General features: G+C 32.5%; 1 protein-coding gene across 1 annotated transcript; it reads left to right on the forward strand.

Annotated features, from left to right (window-relative positions):
• The first annotated feature begins 15608 nt into the window (after positions 1–15608).
• Positions 15609–18702, forward strand: LOC112785642 (senescence associated gene 20). The gene is made up of 2 exons (XM_025829093.2): positions 15609–15668; positions 17775–18702. Exons 1-2 carry the CDS (start codon positions 15609–15611, stop codon positions 18333–18335), a joined length of 621 nt encoding a protein of 206 aa, XP_025684878.1. The 3' UTR covers positions 18336–18702.
• The last annotated feature ends 5216 nt before the right edge of the window (positions 18703–23918 follow it).

A 23918-nucleotide genomic window follows, 5' to 3' on the forward strand; every position in this document is an offset into this window, starting at 1 on the left:
CTCTCCATCCTTTGCAGCTGATCTAAACTGCAATCGTGACGGAGAAATAGGTGACATTCGACCTTTCGGTGAGCTTTCAATTGCGATGGTTGGTACTCCTGATGTGGTACCGGTTTTCGGACAGGGTGGAGCATCGGATGGTGTGAAAGATGTATTACGGGAGAAAGATGATGATGACGATGATGTGGAGCCCGCCACAATTGCTAATGATAGTGATGATGACATAGCGAGGAGTAATCGAGCTAAAGGTAGTGGAGCGGCTAGTTCAAGAATTCAACAGTACTCCCGCACTTTTTAATTTTGGACTTACATGCCATAAGACAACAGGAAATATCTGGCGTACCTGTTGGATTTGGGGCCAAAGATATACAGAATACAAGAGACCTAGATGAGTTTCAAGTCGGTCAGCAGTTTCAAGATAAAGAAGAGGCCGTTTTATTTAATTATTATTACATCAAAAAGTAACTAAATTTTAAATTTATTATTTAAAAAGTAATCAAAATATATAAATATAACTGAAAGATCGTATACTATTAATGCATCAAAATTAAATTCTAAACTAAATACATTAATAGTTGTGGTGGCAATATATACCCTATCTGTGAATATCCAACTTGATTCAACCTGATCAAAAAGGGTTGCCAACCCGATCCACAACTGGTAGAGTAGGGTTCTCGTGCAGGTTGAGTAGGGTGCGGGTTGAGCTTCAACCCTACTTGACCAACCCACACTCTATATATGTATATGTTGTATACTTATATAAAAATATGTTTTAAATGGATGTTGACTCAAAGATCTCTTACTAAATACAAAAGATCTTTACTTTTTAGTCACTAAAAGAAGATTATTAATTAATAATTTAATATATTTTTTTATATAAAAGTTAATTCTATTTTAAATTATCATCAAGTTATATAATAATATTGTATCTTTTTTATAACTCACAAGTAGAATCGAATATCCGAGAATTAAAAATGAATAGAACTAGAATTGGGATATTCTCATAATGAATATAAATGGCCATAGAAAGACACCAATCACACCAAATATAGTAGAAAGACCTCAATTGAACATCTAACTAACTTCATGGCCCCTTTAAGCAATGCCACTCATCATTATGTTATATATATTTTTTAGAGATTTTGTCCATGAATATTGAATACCCTTACGCTAAGTCACTCAATAAAAAATCAAAAAAATAAAAAACTTTTTCAAATTAATATAAAATTTAATTTTGATATATTATTAATATTAAATATTTTACATGTGTATCTAATTACGCTGAGGTATATAAATAAAATAACTGTCTTTTATATTGATGATCTGAATGATCATTAAAAAAGATAATAACATCGAATGACCGTATAAAACATACATAAAAAATTAAACTCTTTGATGTAATCGTGTATTAACTAAATTTGATAATTCAACCTTTCAATTCGAAGTTTTTAATCTTGGAATATCCTTAAAAGTTAAAGCCCTGCACGCTTATATATTTAAAAAAATGAAGTGCGTGGAATCCTGAACATTACATTAAGGCCAAAATATTGTCTAAAGTTTAACGAAAACTTATAAAACATTTAAAAAATGCTTATAAAAAGGGACTTAGACAATTTTATTGTACAAGTTTCGACCATTTATCATCTATGTCAATTATAATTGCCGTCTTTAGAACACTTTTTCAGTAAACACTTTCCCTTGTTGGACAGTTGGACTGGTGAAGGGGGGATTTAGGGGAGGAATTAAAGGAGGATGTGGGAATTGGAATTGAAATTGGTGTGTGGTGTGATTTTGGAGGCATCCTTAATTTTTTGCCATCTGTGGCACTTCTCGCCCCACTGTTGCAGACAAATGGGCCCATATTATGCAACAAAACAGACTGAAAATGGCCCACATTTCACAATCCACAAAACTTATCGTTTGTCAATGTCAATACTCAATATTGTCGTTTAATTATTAAAAGGGTAAATACCCTTTCTGACCCTTGAGCATTTTAAATTGGGACATGTCGCATCTTTATCATCCAGAAACTTCAACCAGGTCCTCAACCATCAACATTAGTGGACGTATCGACCCCTGTGACCGGTTGCCAACAGGTTGCCTGAATGACGTGTTAGGTGGAGGCTGAATTGTCAAATGCAGGTGCCACGTGTCACTAGAAGTTGTTGCAGGGACTAAAAACCCCCTCCCTGCCCAAACTGTTCTCAGCCCCACTAGCAACACCCTCCACTCACCACCCCTCCCCAGCACTCCTCCACCACCACCACCGCCGCCACCACTACAACCGCCTCACAACCTTCGCAACTCATGCAAGTCCTTCACCTCTTTTTCTTCCTCTACAACCTCCCAAAGCTTCATCCAATGGACGTTCTCTCTCCCGACAATACCTTCCACAACAACCACCACCACTCCTCCGCCACAACAACCACCACCAATGCCAAAAAATATCGGGTTATTTGCCCAATGAGAAAGGAAAGGAAATTCTCATAACGTGCTGTTCATTTGTTCAATTCTGTTGGGCGAGGGAAGAAAAGAGAAACATGCTGCGACGTAGGTTTATTGAGGCAATGCGTCGAGCACCTTCTGCCACCTCCGTTTCAGATTCCTTTGCATCCAATCACCGCGAGAATCCTCCGAAAGCGATTCCGAGAGCCCTCAGAACTCAGAGAGCTTGTCTAGAAGGATCGAGAAGCTTCGGAAAGGGGAGGCTGTTGGGTCTGCCTTCCGCACTTGGATGGGCGATGGATTCCCTGTTCACAGAGGCCATGTCTTCCACGCCATCAACCATCTTCGCAAGCTCAACATGAACAAACGCGCACTTGAGGTAACAACCAATCATTATTGCTTCCAAAAATATGATTTTTACTTCCAAAAACATTCCCTTAAGTTGAACTCATGTTACAATTATTGTAGGAATGGGTGATCCGAGAGAGGCCCTATAGGCCTAGGGAACTTGATTACTCTTATCTTGTGGAATTCACAATTAAGCTTCACGGGATTGAACATGGTGAGAAGCTCTTCCCTCGCATTCCAACCGAGTTTCAGAATGAGTTTCACATTTGGTCTTCAACCGCCTCATAATCCTGCATTCCTCACCCTCCAGGAAGAAGTTGATTCTGAAATTGCTCACGCAGATGAAGGCAGATAAGGTCACCCCCCACGTGTCCACCTACAATATTCTGATGAAAATAGAAGCCAATGAACATGATCTTGAAAATTAGTAAGAGGGTTAGAAATTCAACCCCATGGTTGGAGACCACCCTTTCAAAGAGTTGCGAAGGTTGTGAGTCGGTGGTAGTGAGTTGAAGCTTAGAGAGGTGAAAGAGTTCTTCGAGATTGTTGGGAAGTAGAAGCGGTGGTGGCGTTGGTGGTGGTTGTTGTGGCGGAGGAGTGGTGGTGGTTGTTGTGGAAGGTGTTGTCGAGAGAGAACCTCCATTGGGTGAAGCTTTGGGAGGTTGTGGAGGAAGAAGAAGAGGTGGAGGACTCGCATGAGTTGCGAACGTTGTGAGGCGCTTGTAGTGGTGGCGGTGGTGGAGGAGTGCTGGGGAGGGGTGGTGAGTGGAGGGTGTTGCCGGTGTGGGGCTGAGAACAGTTTGGGTAGGGAGGGGGTTTTCAGTCCCTGCAACAACTTCTAGTGACACGTGGTACCTGCATTTGACAACTCAGCCTCCACCTGACACGTCATCCAGGCAACCTGTTGGCAACCGGTCACAGGGGTCGATACGTCCACTAATGTTGATGGTTGAGGACCTGGTTGAGGTTTCTGGATGATAAAGGTGCGACATGTCCCAATTTAAAATGCTCAGGGGTCGGAAAGGGTATTTACCCTTATTAAAATTTTATTTAAAAAGAAAAAAGATAATATATATTAGAGTAAAGTATCGTTTTTATTCCCAACGTTTAGAATAACTCTCAAAGTTGTCCCTAACATTTAAATTATCCTATTTTATTTCCTAACGTTTCAAAATTGACTCAATGTTATCCTGCTGTTAGGGATCTGTCTGTTAACAGAATTGACTGCGGAACAAAATTGAGAGGATTTTAAAACGTTAGGAACTTAAATAGGATGAAAACGTTCAGGACAAAAATGATACATAGAATTAAATTTTATTTTTATCCTTCAATAATAACAATTTTTTACGGTACATAGTTATTCAATTATTTTTTAATCACATCTAAGTAAATTATACTTAATCACATTACTTTCATTCTAAATAAATTAATTTTTTTATAATGTTGCTCTTAAAAATTTTTACTCATCATGAAATGTTTGTAAAATTACTAGAATCACATTACTTTATTGTATATGTATCATTTTTTCCGTAAGTTTATGTACTAGTCATTCTACAAACATTTTATGATGATGAGTAAACATCTTTAAGAGAAAAATTATAAAAAAATAAATTTTCTAAAAAGTAATGTAATTAAGTGTAATTTACTTAGATGTGATTAAAAAATAATTGAATGACTATGGATCGTAAAAATTGATATTATTGAAGGATAAAATTAAAATTTATTTACATGTATCGTTTTTGTCCCCAACGTATTCGTCCTATTTAAGTTCCCAACGTTTTAAAATTGTCTCAATTTTGTCCCGCCGTCAATTCTGTTAACAGATCCCTAACGACAGGACAATATTGGGCCAATTTTGAAACATTGGGGACTTAAATAGGACGATTTAAATGTTAGGGACAGCTTTGAGACTTACCACAAACGTTGAGGACAAAAATAATACTTTACTCTATTTATTATTGTAATCTTAGATTTATTTTAGGTCTAAATAAGTTTTTATCTCTATCGACTTTGAAAATCGAACCGATTATTGAACCATTTAATTATTGGTTTATTAATTTATTATTTTAACTATAATTTAATCAAAATAATTATTTTATAATAAAATAATAAATAAAATATAAATAAACACTAAAATTTAATTATAATCTAATATAAATTTTAAAATACAGACCAAATTAAAAGTATTACATCAACCATAATATTATAGTTTCATTCAAATACAAAATTCAAAAGTCAAATAACAAAAGAAACAACCAAATCTAAAATACCAACATAAAAATTTATCGTCAATAATTAAAATTCGCAAAAACTTGCTATAAATTTACTTTATTACACACTTACTTTTATCTATGTCACACATTGGGTCACTGACTTCATTCTTGTGCTTATTACCTCATTCCAACAATATATGCTTCCTTTCTTTTACATTTACTTGTGTTCTTATCTGGTTTTCTATTTTTCATGGAGGATGCGCACCATAAGCAACAAGGGAAGCAGAAGAAAGAACATGTAGCAATCGGTTGATCCACCAGCTGAAGGTGGTAATCCGGAAAGTCACCATATCCCCCTTGCTCATCTTTGAATGTACCGAGGACGGTGCAAACTTTTAAGTGTGGGGAGGTCATCCGACCGAAACGGTCGTTTTTTAGGTGACAAATTTCTAATCCTAACACTTCCACATTTTATTTTTCTTTTATTATTAGGTCTTTTAAAATTTTTAGATGTATTTTCTAAGTTTGCATATATGTATAATAAACTTAGTTAAAATAATAAAATTCTCCAAGAAAAGCATTCTTAATAGGGCATTGACATCCCAATTGATTTGAGTAAAAATTTTTCATTGAACTTGCTTGAATTATACATTGTGGAACATATTTTTGAGCTAAGAACACACAATCTTGTGAGTTTTGAGCCTAATTCTGTTGTTACATCATATAACCACTATTTTCTTTCTTGTGTGTGATTATTCTCTTTCTATGATTGTAATCTTTGATTTGTTTGATTCTTTATGTCCATTATTCCATGTATACATACATTTATATGATTGAGGCCATCATTTTATTTAGCTCACTTACCCAAATAGCCTACCTTTCATCAATCATTGTTAGCCAATTTTGAGCTTATTTTAATCACCTCTTATTCTTAATTTTAGCACATTACAAGCCTTAAAGTAAAAAATAATAAATATCCTTAATTTGGATCTTTGATTAGCTTAAGGTAGCGAGTGTGTGTATCATTCAAGTGTGGAAAAACTTGGGACATTGGTTGAGGTAAAAGTATGTTTTGTATTTTCATTAAAGATCTTGGGAATTGGGTACATACTCATGCATTAAATATTAAACCATATGTATTGATGCTCTTTTATATATTTTTAGTTTGAAAAAAAATAAAAGAAAAAGAAAAAATATAAATATATAAAAAAATGAATGAAAAAGAAAAGAAAAGAAAAAGAAAGCAATAAAAAGGGGACAAAAATACTCTAAAGTAAAGTAATAATAACAATGCATATCTGTTGTGATAAAAAAGAGAATGCATGAGTGTGTGAAAAAGTGAAGAATGTGTAGCTAGATTTGCATTTGAATTGTATAGGTTGTAGGTTAGGTAAGAGCTTAAGTTAATCAAAGGTTCAAATTTCAAGCTCACTTAGCCATATATAACCTTACCTTGACCCTAATTCCATTACAACCTATGAAAAGACCTCATGATATATGTATGCATGCATTAATAATTGTTGATTGTTAGATGAAAAATAAATATTAAAAAGCATGATTAGAGAAGAATTGAGTGAATCAACCCTAAACACTTGAGTGACTACTAGAGCGGATACACATCCAATGAGGGTTCGATTGCTTAATTCTATGTTTTCACCTATTATTATTTCTTTTCTTGCAAGTTTGTAAATTCCTTTCAATAACTCAATTCAATTGTGGAGTTGATTTGATCATGATTGCCTTAGCCCTCGTATTCATATATGTATTCTTGGGAATTGATTTGTTTTGACCAAGTAGTTGTATGCACTTAGATAGATTGCATGTAGATAGATTGCATATAGGTAGTTACCTTGAATAAATGTTCATACCGTTTCTTATCCTTCTTGGTTTATCATGAGAATATGCTATTGTTTAAATGTGGGGAGGTTGACCCATTTTTAGGGTTTATCTTGTGTTGAATTTAGAAGATTTTATCAACTTTTTTCACATTTATTCACTAAAATAGCATGATTTTGTGAATTCTCCTTAAATTGTGCTTAAGAGTGAAAACATACTTTTTAGGCCCAAAAATTGATAAATTTAATTCACTTTAATTCTATTCTATGCCTTGATATGTTTGTTAAGTGATTTCAAGTTTAGAAGGCAAAGATTGGATTGAAGGAATGAAGAAAAAGCATGTAAAAATGGAGAATTCATGAAGAAATGAGGATTTGCTGAATTCAGGGCAATGCGTATACGTGGGAAGGAAATCTGTCAGGCGACGCGTATATGTGGCCCACGCATAAGCGTGGAAAGCAGCACGTGACCAACTTAAAGGCAATACGCTGGGGACAATTTCTGATACTATTGAACACAAGAATTGAAGGAGAATGAACCAAGTAGTCATAGTTTAGTTTTTACCATGTTTTAGATTAGAATTCTAGAGAGAGAAGCTCTCTCTTCTCTCTAGAATTTAGGGTAGTTTAGGTCCCATTATCTTAGATCTAAGATTTTAATTCTTATTCTTGTTAATCCTCTTTATATTTTCTTGTTCTATTGCCTTAATATTCTTAATTTCTCTTGTTAGTTTTTTTATTTTATTTATTTTAGCTTATGAACAATTGTTGGATCTCAATTTCTTTTTAATACAATTTTATATTTCTATGTCTCTTGATGTTTACCTCACTTGCTATAGTTGATTTCTTGCTTTTGTTAGTTATAGCTTTTATTAATTCTCATTTTATGATATTTACCTTTATTGCACTCTAGGTGTTGGATAAAATATTTTCACTAGTTATAGAGTAGTTTTCTACACTCTTAGCCTAGGCTAAGGGAATTGAGTGACCTTGAGTCATTGGGTCTAATTGGATTGGTGTTTTGAGAACCCTTGTTGGTCAATTTGATATCCATTGACATTAGTCTACTATTAAGTCAATTAGTAGCTAGATTGGGACTTATGGGTTAATGTTGATCAAGCCTATTTGACATACTTCAAGCATAGAAGTAGATTTGATGAGTTTGGTCCCTCATAATTGTCAATATATGATTTGTAGATAAGGATGGTGATCTCAATTTCCAAGCCTTAGCCAACAGTTCTTTTTGCCATTTAATTTCTATTTTTGTTACTTTAGTTATCTTTCATTTAATTTCTTGCATGCTTATTTACTTTCTTGTTATTTACTTTTCTTGTCAATCACCAAATCAAATCCCCTTGTTCCTTCATAACCAATAATTGAACACTTCATTGAAATTCTTGTGAGACGACCCGAGGTTTAAATACTCTCGATTTTTATTGGGATTTATACTTGTGATAAACAAATTAAAACTTTGATTGAAGGTTGTTTGTCGGTTTAGACTATACTTGCAACGAAGTTCTTTTTCTATTGAGAAATTCTAGACTGACGATAATTCTCACATCAATAAGCAAGAGCTTGACCTTTGCTAGCACCTTGTGATAGTATATCCAAATCGATTCCCTCCACTATATATTATTTTAACATCCAACTGGTAAAAAAAAGGTAACATTATGAAAACATATACAATATTAAATGAATAAAGACGTAAAAGAAAATTCTGAATTGTACACACAATGTACATACAAAATCATTTGACAATGAACAAGCTTCCACAGCACTGAAGAAAGCAGCAATTAACATAAAGGAGTTATGGCCTATAGCTCACCCCTCGCCCTTTGAGAACCTTATTAAGGGCCTTTGTCACTTGTTCAGCCTTCTCTTTCTTGACATAACGATTGAGTGCATAACGTGCAGCAAGGACTGTTGCTGCAGCTATCAATGAGGGGTAGTGCAGAACAATTTGATAGTGCATAAGACTAAGTTCTGCTAGGAACAAAAGCAAAAAATAAACAACAAACTGATAAATCTAGAGTATAAATTCACCAAAACAAATGTCAAATCAAATAGGAACCCTACTAAACCACAGTGACCAGCAAAAAAGATGAAAATCTAATAGGTAAATCGAATCTCCAAATCAAGAAGAATTGATTATGCTAACTAGGTTTCAGTAATATTGATGTGATTGTTATTAACAAACGCAAATTCAAAATTTCATGATGAAAATAGTAGACACAAAAACTGAAAAAAATATAATAATCAGAGAAAGACAGAGAGGAACTTATAAGAAGCTGCGACGGCGACGGGCTCATAGTGACAGCGACCAGCAAAGATGTTGCAACAACGAATCTGTGGAAGAAGAAGAACTTACATGCAGATTCACACATCACAATGTGATAGAGTGAGAGAGAGAGAGAGAGGAACTTACATGAATAAGATGGCGCGGCGGCGGGCTCGGCGGAGAAGAAGAAGAAGAAGCTATGCTCTTCGGCGGCTATCTGCCTCACTCTGAGATTTTAGAGTTAATTAGTGTATGTTCTCTGTGAAGGTTTGGGATTAGTTTTGGGGGAATTGAGTGATATGATGGAGGGGGAATCGAATGATACGATGGATGCGGGAAGTAAACGCGGGGACGATTTTTTGTTGATAGAAATCGACGGAGACTTTGTCGATTTTAATTAAATAAAAATCGACATTTTAGCCGTCTATTTTATATAATAAATTTACATCGTGTATCTAGTTTCAGAAAGAAATCTCCATCGTCTAAATTTATCGACGATAAAAGTTGTCGATATTATAATTATTAAAATAGACACCCAATCCGTCGATTTTTAAAAAAAAAAATTTCACCCACCATCTTCACCGGCAGTGTGACGATAAAGTTAAAAGACTAGAAAGTTGCCAAAATAATCGACGGCTATGTCGTCGATTTTAATATTTTATTTCTAATAATTTCTTTTTCATTTTATCGACGACAAGCCATCGAAAATTATTGACAGAAAATCTGACCGTCGATTTTTAACATCGATAATTACCCTATTTCTTGTAGTGTCATAAATATTGTTTTCAAATGTTTATCCCATCTTGAGTTGAAATCTCTGTGTAAGGCTGATATGCAGTTTTATTCTGCTTGAATATTTTTTTGATTGCATCTTCTACCCTCATCATTCCTTCATAGACATACCATCTTGAGTTGAAATCTCTTTGTAAGGCTGATATGCAGTTTTATTCTACTTGAATATTTTTTGGATTGCATCTTCTATCCTCATCATACTTTCATAGACATACCACAATAATGATTTATCATCAGCATCTACAATACTCAACAATTTAATTAACGTACTCACAAGTTTGTATGTAATAAAATAACCATCCCAAAATTTTTTATTTAGAATAATTATACTAACAGTTCTATCATTAGCACTCCTTTCTATTATTGACAAGATTACCAACCGTAACATAATTGACCGCATTGCCAGTCACTATATATACAATATTATTAGGCTCAATCCATTCAATCACCTCAGAAAACAAGTGATACAAGTTTGAAGTATTTTTTTTACCACATTTAAAACATCTACAGACTTTACAAAGTACAACCATTTTGAACAATAAACCGAAAAGTTAATCAATGTTCTTTACTTTTGATCTATCCAACCATCAGCCTTGAGGGTGCATGCACTTTCTCTCCAAGCATTCTTATAGCTATCAAAAAATTAATCAGTGTGGACGGCGGCAAAGCTGACGTGACAGTGGTGGTGGCTAGATAGCTTGAAGAAGGGCGAGCCAGCGAAAAAATGGATGCTTAGAGGAGCTGTCTCTACGTACTTGAAGATTATAGGAAGGATATAAATTGATGGAAAAATTTAAGATTTCTTTCTTAAAAAAATTCGAAACATTGTATTGAGCTTTTTTTCGAAAAATGACTGAATCTCAATTCGGTTATACCACCCAATTTTTGCCAGTTTTATGATTTGTCCTCCAAGGTTTTAAGGAGGAGTGTTTGCTTATTGCCCGAGCTTCTAAAGTTAACTAATGTTTAGAACATTAATTTTTATAGAATTTCTTTTTTTTTTCTTTTCGGTTCTTATACAAGTTTCATATTTTGTTCAACAAAATTAAAAAAAAAAATCAATTTTAATTTATATCGTTAGTTTATTTTATTAAGTATTGACGTATCATATTATTTAACATGTTATATCAGTATTTAATAAAATAAATTAATCATCAAAACTGAGGTAAAAAAAATTAAATTTTATTGGACTAATAAAATATAGACAAAAAGTGAATATTTTATAAAGATTTGACTTAAGGCCAACTTTTAATATGAAAAAGATTATTGTTTAATTGTGGTTGCCGATAGTAAATCTTTAAGTGATTGATAGTTGATATATTGAGTAAAGTATCATTTTTGTCCTTAGCGTTTGGGGTAAATTTTAAAATTGTCCCTAACGTTTCAATCGTCCTATTTAAGTCCTTAACGTTTCAAAATTGACTCAATGTTGTCCTGCCATTAGAGATCCGTTAATAGAATTGACAGCGGGACAAAATTGAGATGATTTTGAAACGTTAAGAACTTAAATAGGACGAAAACGTTAGTGACAAAACCGATATATAAAAATAAATTTTAATTTAATTTTATCTTTCAATAATATTAATTTTTTACTGTACATAGTATTCAATTATTTTTTAATTACATCTAAATAAATTACACTTAATCACATCACTTTCATTTTAAATAAATTTATTTTTTATAATTTTAAAGAATTTTGATACATTAGAGACAAAAGGTATAATTTATATTTTATTGTATATATATATATATATATATATATATATATATATATTTTTTTTTTTCTTTTCTACAAGTTTATATACTAGTCATTCTACAAACATTTCATGATAACTAAAAATCTTTAAGAGTAAAATTATAAAAAAATTAATTTATTTAAAATGAAAGTAATATGATTAAGTGTAATTTACTTAGATGTGATTAAAAAATAATTGAATACTATGTATAGTAAAAAATTCATTTAATTGAAGGATAAAATTAAAATTTATTTTTATGTATCATTTTTGTCTCCAACGTTTTTGTCCTATTTAAGTCCCCAACGTTTCAAAATCATCTCAATTTTTTCCCGCCGTCAATTCTATTAACGGATCCCTAACGGCAGGACAACATTGAGTCAGTTTTGAAACGTTAGAGACTTAAATAGAACGATTGAAACGTTAGGGACAACTTTGACACTTACCCAAACGTTGGGAACAAAAACGATACTTTACTCTGATACATTTATGTTATAATCTATAAATGTGTAAAAAAAATAATTTTAATAATTAATTTATCTTTGTATAATAATAATTTATCTATTAATTTTTTTAAATTTAGTTAAAATGTGTTTTAAAAATTATCAATTAAAAAAAAGATTTATTAAAAAGATACAAATTAATATTAATTAAAATATTAAAAATATTAATCACTTCAAATTTTATATATTAATGTTTTAATCAAATTAAATATTAATATAAGAAAATAGATTAACCATTTAATTTGTTTGTATATTAAGTAAATTAATTCTTTTAATAAATATATATTAATTTTTTATAAGCAAATTAAATTATACATAAATATAATAAAATAAATTAAATACATGATTCAAATTTTGCGCGGGCCATACATTAGTTTATTTAAAGTTTAAACTAAAAAATATTTGTTTTGCGAAGTGACATTGTATCGACTTTTCTAGGATAAATTGATCAACTCAATTTCGTCTTTAATTAATCACTCGTTTTCTAAATTAGTTTCAAAATTTTTTTAATTAAATTTGTCTTTTAAAGATTTTTAATTAATTGCATTAGTTCTATTATTTTTTTTTGTTGACAGTGTCAAAATTTATTAATATGGTACGTTAAATGATACTATAACACAATATACATAAGAAATTTAATTGACTATTAGCATGATAAATTTATGAAATTAAATCAAATCAATATCTAACTAAGGAGAGAACTTGAAGTATTAAAATTCTTCAATTTAAAATTGATTTGACATAATTTCCTAAACTTATTACTTTAGCTGCTAATTAGAACTACTAAGTATGTATTGTTGTGTTAATTTATTCCATTTTTCTTATGAAACTTTTTGTATGAAGACACTAGTAGGCCTTTATGTTTATTTTGTGGTTTATACATATGATTTTTTTTTGAAAGTAAAGAGGTCAACACAGTACAGTAGAACAGTCAAACAGGAACAAACAAACAAGAGACAATAGATGCAAGCATATTAAAAGAATTTTTTTTGTCATCTCCGTCATTGTCATCAACAACTAAAGGGATCCACACTTCTCCATTTGTTGTAGCTCAATACAGTCAAGTGAGTGATTTCTTCAACACCTTTATTTTTATTCTAAAATATCCTTCTATTCCTTTCCACCCATATGTTCCAAACCACCGCACAGAAGCATCTTAATCGTTGCTCTCTATCCTCCCTCCTCCTTGGCTCCTCCGTCCAACAAATAAAATGTTCCCTCATTGTCCCTGAAATAGTCCATTGTTGGCCACTCATTGATAACCAAGCACTCCACACCTGCCAAGCATATTCATAGCACAAAAACAAATGGTGCACATATTTCGCATATTTATTACATACAACACAGACGTTATCTTCCTGGTTAATGATCCCTAACCGGCTTAACTGTTCTTTTGTATTCACCCTACCTATCAGGACAAACCAAGCAAATAACTCTACTCTAGGTGGAACCAACCCTTTCCAGATGGTCTTTGTGAAGCTGTAGCTTGTCACCTCCTCCGGGAGTGTCGCTTCCTGCAAAACCTGAACACAAATGAGTTAGTTGAATAAACTCCTTGTATATCATATTTTCATACTACCATATCCTCTCTGTTAACTACTAGTTGTACAGGTCTCAATGCCTCATATAATTGACCCAGTAGTCCCAACTCCCATTGAAAGAGTTCTCTCCTCCACTGAAAGTTCCAAATTCAATCTAGTCCATCCCAAAACTCACAATCCCCTATTACAGACCCACATTGGTTTGAAACCGAAAAAAGCCTGAAAAACCGATTTTTTTAGAGGCCCACTAAACAGCCAAATATCCTCCCAAAACCACGTACGGCGCTCATCACCAATCTCCATAGACAACCATATGTAACCATCTTATCCCTTGTATGGTCATTCTTTATTTATAGCTATATCTTTTCACAGTCCTCTCTAAATAAGGAGCACTTGGGTTGACAGTAGTTCATGAAGATTTAATATCTTCTCCAATAAAAAAAAGAGAAGAAGAAAAACGTCTTATGTTTGTGTAAATGTCTTTAGATCAATAACAAATTAAAATTTTAATATGAATTGATAATTTATAGTTTATACTTTATACAAGAATTCTCATTCATTTTTGTTTTTTTGTTTAGATCCTTAATATAATCTCCTTGGTTACATTACTCGTGGAAAAAGATTAGCATCATACTCTAGTAGTGGTCGGTGCCGTCCGTTGAATCGGAAAGTAATATGGAAGCACTTTCGGACCCGCAAATTTTTTGCACCACTTATAGGATCCTTTTATTGACAAAGTGCGGAAATAAGTCAAAATGCAAGGCAACTTAAAAAAAAATTTAAAAAGAAAAGAAAAAATAGTAAAACTTATATGTTAAATCTTGTTTTTAAAGCGAGGCAACTTTCCAGTAAGTTAAGTAATTGCCATAACAATAATGCAGGAGGTGAGCCGTCACTACAGTATTAATAGTCGTTTATCTCGTCTTAACTAAACGCATGCATGTTTCTTAAATTTTAAAATTAAGAGTGATTTATCTAAAATGTAAGCTTATACTTATGTCCATTAACATAATAATTAATTTAACGAATATAAATTATAGCTAAAAATATGTGAACCACAAATACAATAGAACAGAAAAATTGGCCAAAGTGACATCTAATTCGGAATGGTGGATATAAAGTATAAGTTTTACAATTTTTTTAGCGGAGGGGTTTAATTTAATAAACCGAATTAATAAATATAAGAGTTTAGTCAAGGTATTATATTAGTTTAAAATGTTAAAAAATAAAAAGTTATTATTTTTTTAATTATTGAAAACGCATAAAATTGAATTTATAATTTTATAAAATATATCTTATATTTTTTATTTATAGGTAGTATCCTTAACTAGCAAACCCTATATAAGAAGAATATTGCATCTTTCTAGAAATATTAATTTAATTTTACATTTGTATTCAATTTTGTTCAGTATAATGTTTGCCAAACATAATCTGCTTTCCACGGCATTGCATCGTCGTTCAATTCCAACCAACAATAGATATACCTCGGGAAAACGCAACAGATAGAACACAACCAATTCCAACCCCCTTTTTTTCAAAAACATTAATTATTTTAGACTACAATATACACTATGAATAAATCACTACATTCAAATCGGGAGTAAATCTTTTTTGGTAAAAAAAAAAATTGGATGGTATTTAGTGTAAGATTTTATTTTTTATTGTTCTCTTTTTTCTATTTAATTTTGGTTTCACTTATAAAATTAAAGGTAACAGATCACACTTTATTTTTTCAAATATTAAAAAAAATAAAGAGATCGATTCCCCATTCAAATCATAACCTAACCAATCCAGTCCAACTAAGCATTTTAAATTTATGCACACAGGCCTATTGCCATCACTTTTTTTTATGATTGGGCAATATATACTCTACTTACAGGTACCCAACCCGTTCGGATAGAGTTGTCTATTCTACCCGCTATGAGTAGGGTAGGGTACAATGTAAATTTGTCTGCGGGTAGAGTAGGGTACGAGTTTAGGGTATATCCTACCCTATCTGCACCCCTAATATATATATATATATAATGAAAAAAGTGAGTGTTGAACTCACAATCTTCCTCTTATAAAAACTTGAACTAACTACTAAGTTAGTTGATGATCATATTATTTATAATTTTATGTTGGGCTTTTTTAAGTTTTATCATTTTTAATTTTAATTTGAACTTAGTTTTTTATTTTCTATTTTATTAATATGTATAAAATTTAGAATGATTGAATTTTATATTTGTTTGAAAATCTTTTATTTTTCTACGGATAAGGTAGAGTTTAGAACTTTAGGGTGCGGGTAGAGTTAGGGTTGAGAGATTCTCAACCCGCGGATAAGATAGGGTAGAGTTTTAAAAAAGTTTTCAACTCGCGGGTAGGGTTAGAGACTTAGAGTTGAGTCCAAACCCTACCCTATTCCACTCATTGCCAGCCCTTCGTTATCTTTCTCTTTTGTTATTATTATTACCAACAACACCAATATTTTGCTAACATCTTCTTTATTAGTTCTGATTTTTCTCTGGTGCCATTATTAAATAATTTCAGTTTATTTCTTAGTTTATTTAAGATTTATTTGGATTCAAAAATGAATTCGATGTGATTTTGTTGATAATTGAATTTTTTTTACTGCTTGTTTAAATTTGAACTAATTTTGATTTATTTGTAAATTAACTGAGGCTCACTTGATGTTGTTGTTAAGTATTGATCAAATTTTTTATTCCTTAAAAAATACAGAAACTTTTACATAGTTGGAGTGTGTATTTACGTTGTACTAATAAAATTGATTTTTATTGAATTTAGGCCAACTTAATTGGATTTAATTGCTAAAAAAATTTAAATGTATAACCACTCTTAAATATTAATTACAAAAATTTATTTATCTTATGGACTAAGAACACATGTAAAGGCATAGGTTAAGATTACAAAATAAAAAAATTATTAAAAATATAATGTATTTATTTTATATTTATTAAATAAAAATATTTAAAATTTTTTATTAATAATAAATTTATCATGTACTCTAAAGACACATATTAACTAAATTTTTATAAAAAAAATTAATATTTTGTTTGATTATAAAAATTTACGTATAATTATTTTTATATAAAATTAATAATTAAAAGTTATTAAATAATAATTTAATTAAATATATTAAATTTACTAATAATTTTTATCAATCAATTTTATATTAAAATAATTATATGTAAGTCTTTAATTTTTTTTTAATGGGATATTCTTAAATTTCACGAGAAGTGACGTATGTAGTATACTAGTATTAGTGTATATATATTGCCATGTCGTCACTCGTTAAGGAAAACGAACCTCATTTTCATAGGAAGATTTGTTCTTTCAAACATGGGACTTGAATAAAGTGCGTTACGTTAGCGTAAGAAATTAACACAAAAACATGTGAAATTAATTATAACCTACTAAACTAAAAAAAAAAAGACTAATTATGTTCATTTTTTTATACTTTTACTAACAAGTGTCCTAATAATTAATTAAAGTTACTTTTTTTTATTTTTTTCAATTTTTATAAAATTTTTTTATAATAAACGCTTTATCAAATTTAAACATTTTTATATTTAACATTTTATCAAGTATAGTTAAATCCTTTAATGGAACACCAAGTTTAGACGGTGTTAATTTAACCAAAAAATGTGTTGGCAACCTTTGATAAAATAAAAAATACAATTACCCTAATTTAATATAATCTAAAATTAAAAATGGTCTTTTTATCCACAAATCTACTTTAACAGATACCCGCAAAACTCGTAGAGTACCGAGGTCAAAAACGTAGGTTTGACTTTCTCTTGTTTCCGTCCGTATCTTACGCGAAAAAAGAAACCCTAAATCCAAGAAAACAATAAAACATGAAACCTATCCTATTCCCAGCTTCATCCTCATACTATTCCAACCCCAAATCAAAACCCGCCACGTCACCACACGCCCAATCCCAAAGTAGACCCAGCCGCAGCAGATCACAAACCCCCCACAATTCCAAGCTCCCTATAAATGCGAAACCTTGTCATTCACAACGCCCTCAACAAAATCTCTTTCATTTTTTCTAAATCAAAGCCCTAATCAGAATCCACCTTCTAGAACCGTCGATTCACATACTTTCAGCACGAACTGGCTAACTCTCAGGGAGCGTTGTTGGTGGAAGCTGCTGACTCCAGCAACATTAAGCTGGTCCGAGCACTTTATGACGCCCTAAGCGCGCGTGACTCCCACGCGGTTCTCAAGCTCGTGGCCTCAGACCTCGAGTGGTGGTTCCATGGTCCACCCTCCTGCCAGTTCTTGAAGCTCCTGCTCACCGGAGAATCCTCCTCTTCCTCCTCCGCTTCCACCGCCGCTGATTCATTCGAGTTCGTTCCGCTTTCAGTCGTATCCTTCGGCAGCACCGTTATCGCCGAGGGCTGCGACACCGCGCGCTCCGTCGTTTGGGTCCACGCCTGGACTGTCACGGATGGGATAATTACTCAGGTCAGGGAGTACTTCAACACTTCCTTGACCGTTACCAAGATCGGAGATTCTGATTCTGATTCCGATTCTGAGATTATTCCGGCGAGTTCTGACTCTGGCAACTTTCCTTGCGTCTGGCAGAGCAGCCTCTCCGGTCTCGCCGGAAAATCGGTCCCCGGTCTTGTCCTGGCAATATAAGAAGGGAAACACAATATTTAAAAATAAATAAATAATAAAATTGTGAAAAATATTAAAAATAAAAGTGGTTGTGCACGTGGCGGTTGGCGACTCTGTTTCACGGGGGGGCATTGATCGTGGTGCTTTACCTTGAAGCCATAGAGATGTAAGACCCTGTTTGGTGCAGTGTGGGATTTGGTATTGCTCCCATTTTTTCCCTTTTAATTATTATTATTTTTAATTACTATTTTAAGTTCTGGGGGAGTGTGATTTGCGTGGAGCCATAACCATTAAGGGTGTATTTTGGTTTTGGTATCCTAGTGTGTTACTTTTATATGATGTGGTTTGATAATGATGCATTAAGAATATATAAGAATATTTGTTTTAAGATCTGTGATGCATATGCTCCTATATTCCTATATTCTCCAGCCAAGAATTATTTTAGCTATGATACTAATCTAGTTGCCGGATTGTTGACATTTAACTTCTGACGTCCAAAGTTCAATTCAATTTTTGATATGGTGTTAGGAGTATTATTTTATAGAATTTTATAGAGTATTATTAATAATTGACTAAGTCTAATGTTAATTAATGAAGCAAATGGGAGTTAGCTTTTATTGCTGACGGTGTATTAAGATGAAGGTTATGAAACTCTTGATATGATACTCTTCTTATTAAATGATGGGATTGATATTATAAAATTTTAATTGCAACGTTACGACTGGGAAATGAGATGCTACCTATCAGATCAATTTGTGTAACTTGGCAAAAGCAAAGAGGGTTGGACCGGGTATGAAATTTGAGTTCGCTTAAAATAAAAGGTCCATCTAAATTATATTATCTAATTAATGGGCTTTGGCTTTTGGGGGCGTTGGAAAGGGATGGTGACATGGTGGGGCGTGGCTGAGGCATGTGATATAGTGGCAAAGGTGTTTGCCTCAACTAAGACACACCCAATAACTAAGCCACGCCAGGTTCAAATTCTAGCAATGATGGCTAGGTTAATGTGCGTGAGTGTGTGTGTCTATGACTAAAAAAAGGAATGTGCGGCAAGGTTTTTTTTTCAATTCTCTCCTTTTTTAAAAAAATTAGAAAATTATAATTTAAAACAAAAAATAGTGAAATTTTTTGTATATTACTAATTTATTTATTATATAATAGTAATATACCTTTTAGAAATATTTTGTAATTTCAAAAAGTAGTGATTAAATCTTTTGAAAATATTTTTTAAATAAATAATAATATTTTCCTATGGGCTAAACTGTCAATCAACCAATTTGTTAGAAAACTAGCAAATTAATATTTTACTATTTTTAGCTCATATCTTTAAGCGTGATGGGCCAACTTATCCATTTATTACAGTTGGTTTTGGTGGGATTGAATGAGATAGGAAAACCGTGAGACTCAGATCTTTGGAAATTTTTCCAAATGAGATTCTCCTCTATTTGTGTGTAAATTAAAATTGTTATTATATAGAAATAGCTACCAAAAATATTACTCCTGTTGTGATAAGAATGACAGATGGATGCCCATTAATAGTACAGGCCGCTGAAGTTTTTAAGAGAGAGAGTTGAGATTATTTTATTTAGACCAATTTTAATGAAAACTGAATTTGTAAAGCTATAAATAAGGTTTTATAGTCTTTTTGTACAGGACACAAGCAATAAAATAAAAATCTATTCTTTCTCTTTTTTTATTTTCAATACTTCTTTCTCTCTTTTTTTTTATATATATATATATATATATATTACAACATATAATATTAGTAAATACATATATGAATTATTATTGAGTTAATTATATTAATACTAGAGTCTTCAATTTATACATCTTTATTTTATATTTAGTATATCTTTTATTTTTTTTTATAACACGTTATCAGCACGAGACTCTGATTAAATTTTTAGGAAGACTTAGGTAACAAATTTTCATTATGTCGAAACTCTCTCATCTTGAATTCAATGCTCTTGATATATCTGAAAATAATTATTTATCATGGATATTAGATGCTGAAATTCATCTTGATTCAATGGATCTTGGAGATACCATTAAGGATGAATATAATGCATCCCAGAAGGATAAAGCCAAAGCCATGATTTTTCTTCGTCCTCATCTTAACGAAGGATTGAAAAATGAATATCTCACATTAAAAGATCATGCAGATCTTTGGAAAGACCTTGAAGAAAGGTACAATCATAAAAAAACGGTGATACTTCCTCAAGCCCGATATGAATGGACGCACTTGCGTCTACAAGATTTTAAATCTATAAATGAATATAATTCTGTAATGTTTCAAATCACCTCATGAATGAAATTATGTGGGGAAAAGATAACTAGTCATGATATGTTGGAGAAAACTTTCTCAACCTTCCATGCCTCGAATGTGCTCCTACAGCAGCAGTATCGAGAAAAAGGGTTTAAAAAATATTCTGAGTTAATTTCTTGCCTTCTTGTTGCGTTCAGTTGCTCTTGAAAAATCATGAAGCGCGCCCAGCTGGCGCTGCCCCATTTTCTGAAGTAAATGTGGCAAATTACCCCAGAAGAGGTAAATGGCAAGGTTTTAATAACAAGAAAAATTATGGATGGAAAAGGAATTATATTCAAAAGAGAGGATCTCACCAGAAGTGAGATAAAGAAAGAAATATCGGGGAGAATAAATCAACAGAGGATAAGTGTTTTCGTTGTGGTGGAAAGGGCCATTGGTCACGTACCTGCCGTACCCCAAGGCACCTAGTCGATCTTTACCAGGCATCTTTGAAAAAGGACGACAAGAGAAAAGAATCGAATTTCGTTTCAAATGATGCTGAAAATTTCACCACTCATGTATCTGATTTCTTTGAGGATTCTAAAGGAAATATTGGTCATTTGATAAATGATGGAATAGTTTAATGTGTGAGATTGTTAGTATTCATGTAAATAAATAATGTAAAGAACTTATTGTTAAGTTTTATTTTCTATGTATTTAAGTTTCAAATATGATGTATATAAATAATGAAATATTAATGTTTATGAATTTTAAAATCATTAAATGTGTCATGTTTTAAAATAAAATTTTAGTATATGACATTATTTTTATATGCAGAATTTCTTAGAAAAATAAGTCTGATCAAGTATTCAATTTAACTCTGCATACTACTCATTTGATTATTATTTGTCTTTGAAGAGAATGACAATTATATATAATGAAGATGTATGCCTTGCGGATAGTGCAAGTTCGCATACTATTCTCAAAAGTGATATATATTTTATCCATCTGGTGCCAAAAGAAGAATGTGTTAATACTATTATTGGCTCAGGCAATGTGATTGAAGGCTCCGGAAGAGCTATAATTTTGTTTCCCTGAGGAACAAAATTCATTATAAATAATGCACTGTTGTCTACCAAGTCTCGAAGAAACTTGTTGAGCTTTAAAAATATTCGCCGAAATGGATATCATATTGAGACTATGAATGAGGGAAGTCATGAGTACTTATATATTACAACTCATGATTCAAATAAAAAGGTTATATTAGAAAAGTTGCCCTCACTTTCATCTGGATTGTATTATACCAAGATTAGTGCAATTGAATCACATGCCAATGTAAACCAGAAGTTTACTAGCCCAAATGAATTCATAACTTGGCACGACCGATTGGGTCATCCGGGAACAACCATGATGAGGAAAGTTATTGAAAACTCTCATGGACATTCACTAAAGAACCAGAAGATTCTTAAATCTAGTGAATTTTGTTGTGCTGCATGTTCTCAAGAAAAGTTAATTTTAAGGCCATCACCACCAGTAAAGATTGGATTTGAGTCCCCTGAATTCCTAGAAAAGATTCAAGGTGATATATGTGGACCAATTCATCCACCATGTTGGATCTTTTAGATATTTTATGGTCCTGATAGACGCATCTTCGAGATGGTCACATGTGTGCTTATTATCTTCTCGCAACCCGGTGTTTGTGAGATTACTGGCTCAAATTATTCGATTAAAAGCACAATTTCCAGAAAATCTAATCAAAGTAATTCGTCTTGATAATGCTGGTGAATTTACTTCCCAAGCTTTTGATGCTTATTGTATGGCCAATGGAATAAGTGTTGAACATCCAGTAGCTTATGTTCACACACAAAATGGGTTAGTAGAATCTCTTATTAAGTGCCTCCAATTAATTGCTAGACCCCTGCTTATGAGAACAAATCTCCTAACCTCGGTTTGGGGCATGCTATTTTACATGCCGCAGCACTTATTCGTTTGAGGACAACGAGTTACCATCAGTTCTTTCCTATGCAATTAGCTTTTGGCCAGCAGCCAAATGTTTTCCATTTAAGAATATTTGGATGTGCGATATATGTTCCCATTGCACCACCTAATCGCACCAAAATGGGACCCAAAAAAAAATTGGGGATATATGTTGGATATGATTCTCCCTCTATAGTGTGGTATCTTGAGATACAAACTGGAGATGTATTTAAAACCCGATTTGCGAATTGTCATTTTGATGAATCAATGTTTCCAATATTAGGGGGAGAGAATAAGCTTCCTGAAAAGGAACTTAATTGGAATGCATCATCGTTGATGCATTTAGATCCTCGATCAGGACAATGTGAACTAGAAGTTCAAAAGATTATACATTTGCAAAGAATAGCAAATGAATTGCCTGATGCATTTTCCGATACAAAGAGGATAACCAAATCTTATATACCAGCGGAAAATGTCCCAATTCGAATTGATGTCCAAGTAGGACAAGTAGCCACTGAAGCAAATTCACGCCAGAAGCGTGGTAGGCCTGTCAGTTCCAAAGACAAAAATTCTCGAAAGAGAAAAGAGGTTAATACTATTTCTATTGAAAAAGACATAGTAAAGACACCTGCAGTTGTCCAAATTCTGATATAGTTTTAATGCCAGAAGACATTCAGGTACCTGAAAATTGTGAAAATGACTAGATCTCGATAAATTATGTCTTTACAGGAAAGAAATGGAACCGAAATAAGACAATTGTCAATGAAATATTTGCATATAATGTGGCATTAAATATCATGCATGAAAGTAAGGACCTTGAGCCAAGATCAGTTGAAGAATGTCGACAAAGAAATTATTGGCCAAAATGGAAAGAAACCATGAAGGCTGAGTTAGACTCACTTGCAAAACGTGAAGTCTTTGGACCTGTAGTCCGTACACCAGAAGATGTAAAACCTGTTGGATACCGATGGGTATTTGTGAAAAAACGAAATGAGAAAAATGAAGTTGTGCGCTACAAAGCCCGACTTGTGGCACAAGATTTTTCACAAAGGCCCGGTATAGATTATGAAGAAACGTATTCCCCTGTAGTGGATGCAATAACATTACATTATTTGGTCAGTTTATCTGCATATCATAAACTGCATATGCATTTAATGGATGTGGTAACAGCCTATTTATACGGCTCATTAGATCGGGATATCTATATGAAAGTCCCTGAAGGACTAAAGATATCTAAACCATCCAATGAATATTCACAGGGGTTATACTCAGTTAAATTGCAAAGATCTTTATACGGTCTAAAGCAATCTGGACGAATGTGGTATAATCACGCGCACACGTTACCATGCGTGCGCGTTGCTCCTCGCTTCTCAGCTCCATAG

Source organism: Arachis hypogaea, chromosome 20 (genome assembly GCF_003086295.3).
Source record: "Arachis hypogaea cultivar Tifrunner chromosome 20, arahy.Tifrunner.gnm2.J5K5, whole genome shotgun sequence".
NCBI lineage: Eukaryota > Viridiplantae > Streptophyta > Magnoliopsida > Fabales > Fabaceae > Arachis > Arachis hypogaea.

Excerpts from the sequence above, each read along its gene's own strand:
- LOC112785642 (XM_025829093.2), top strand. The coding sequence starts at position 15,609 with ATGAGTAGGGTAGGGTACAATGTAAATTTGTCTGCGGGTAGAGTAGGG. Across the intron at positions 15,669-17,774 it reads GAGTAGGGTACGAGTTTAGG|AACCGTCGATTCACATACTT; the intron begins GTATATCCTACC and ends TCCACCTTCTAG.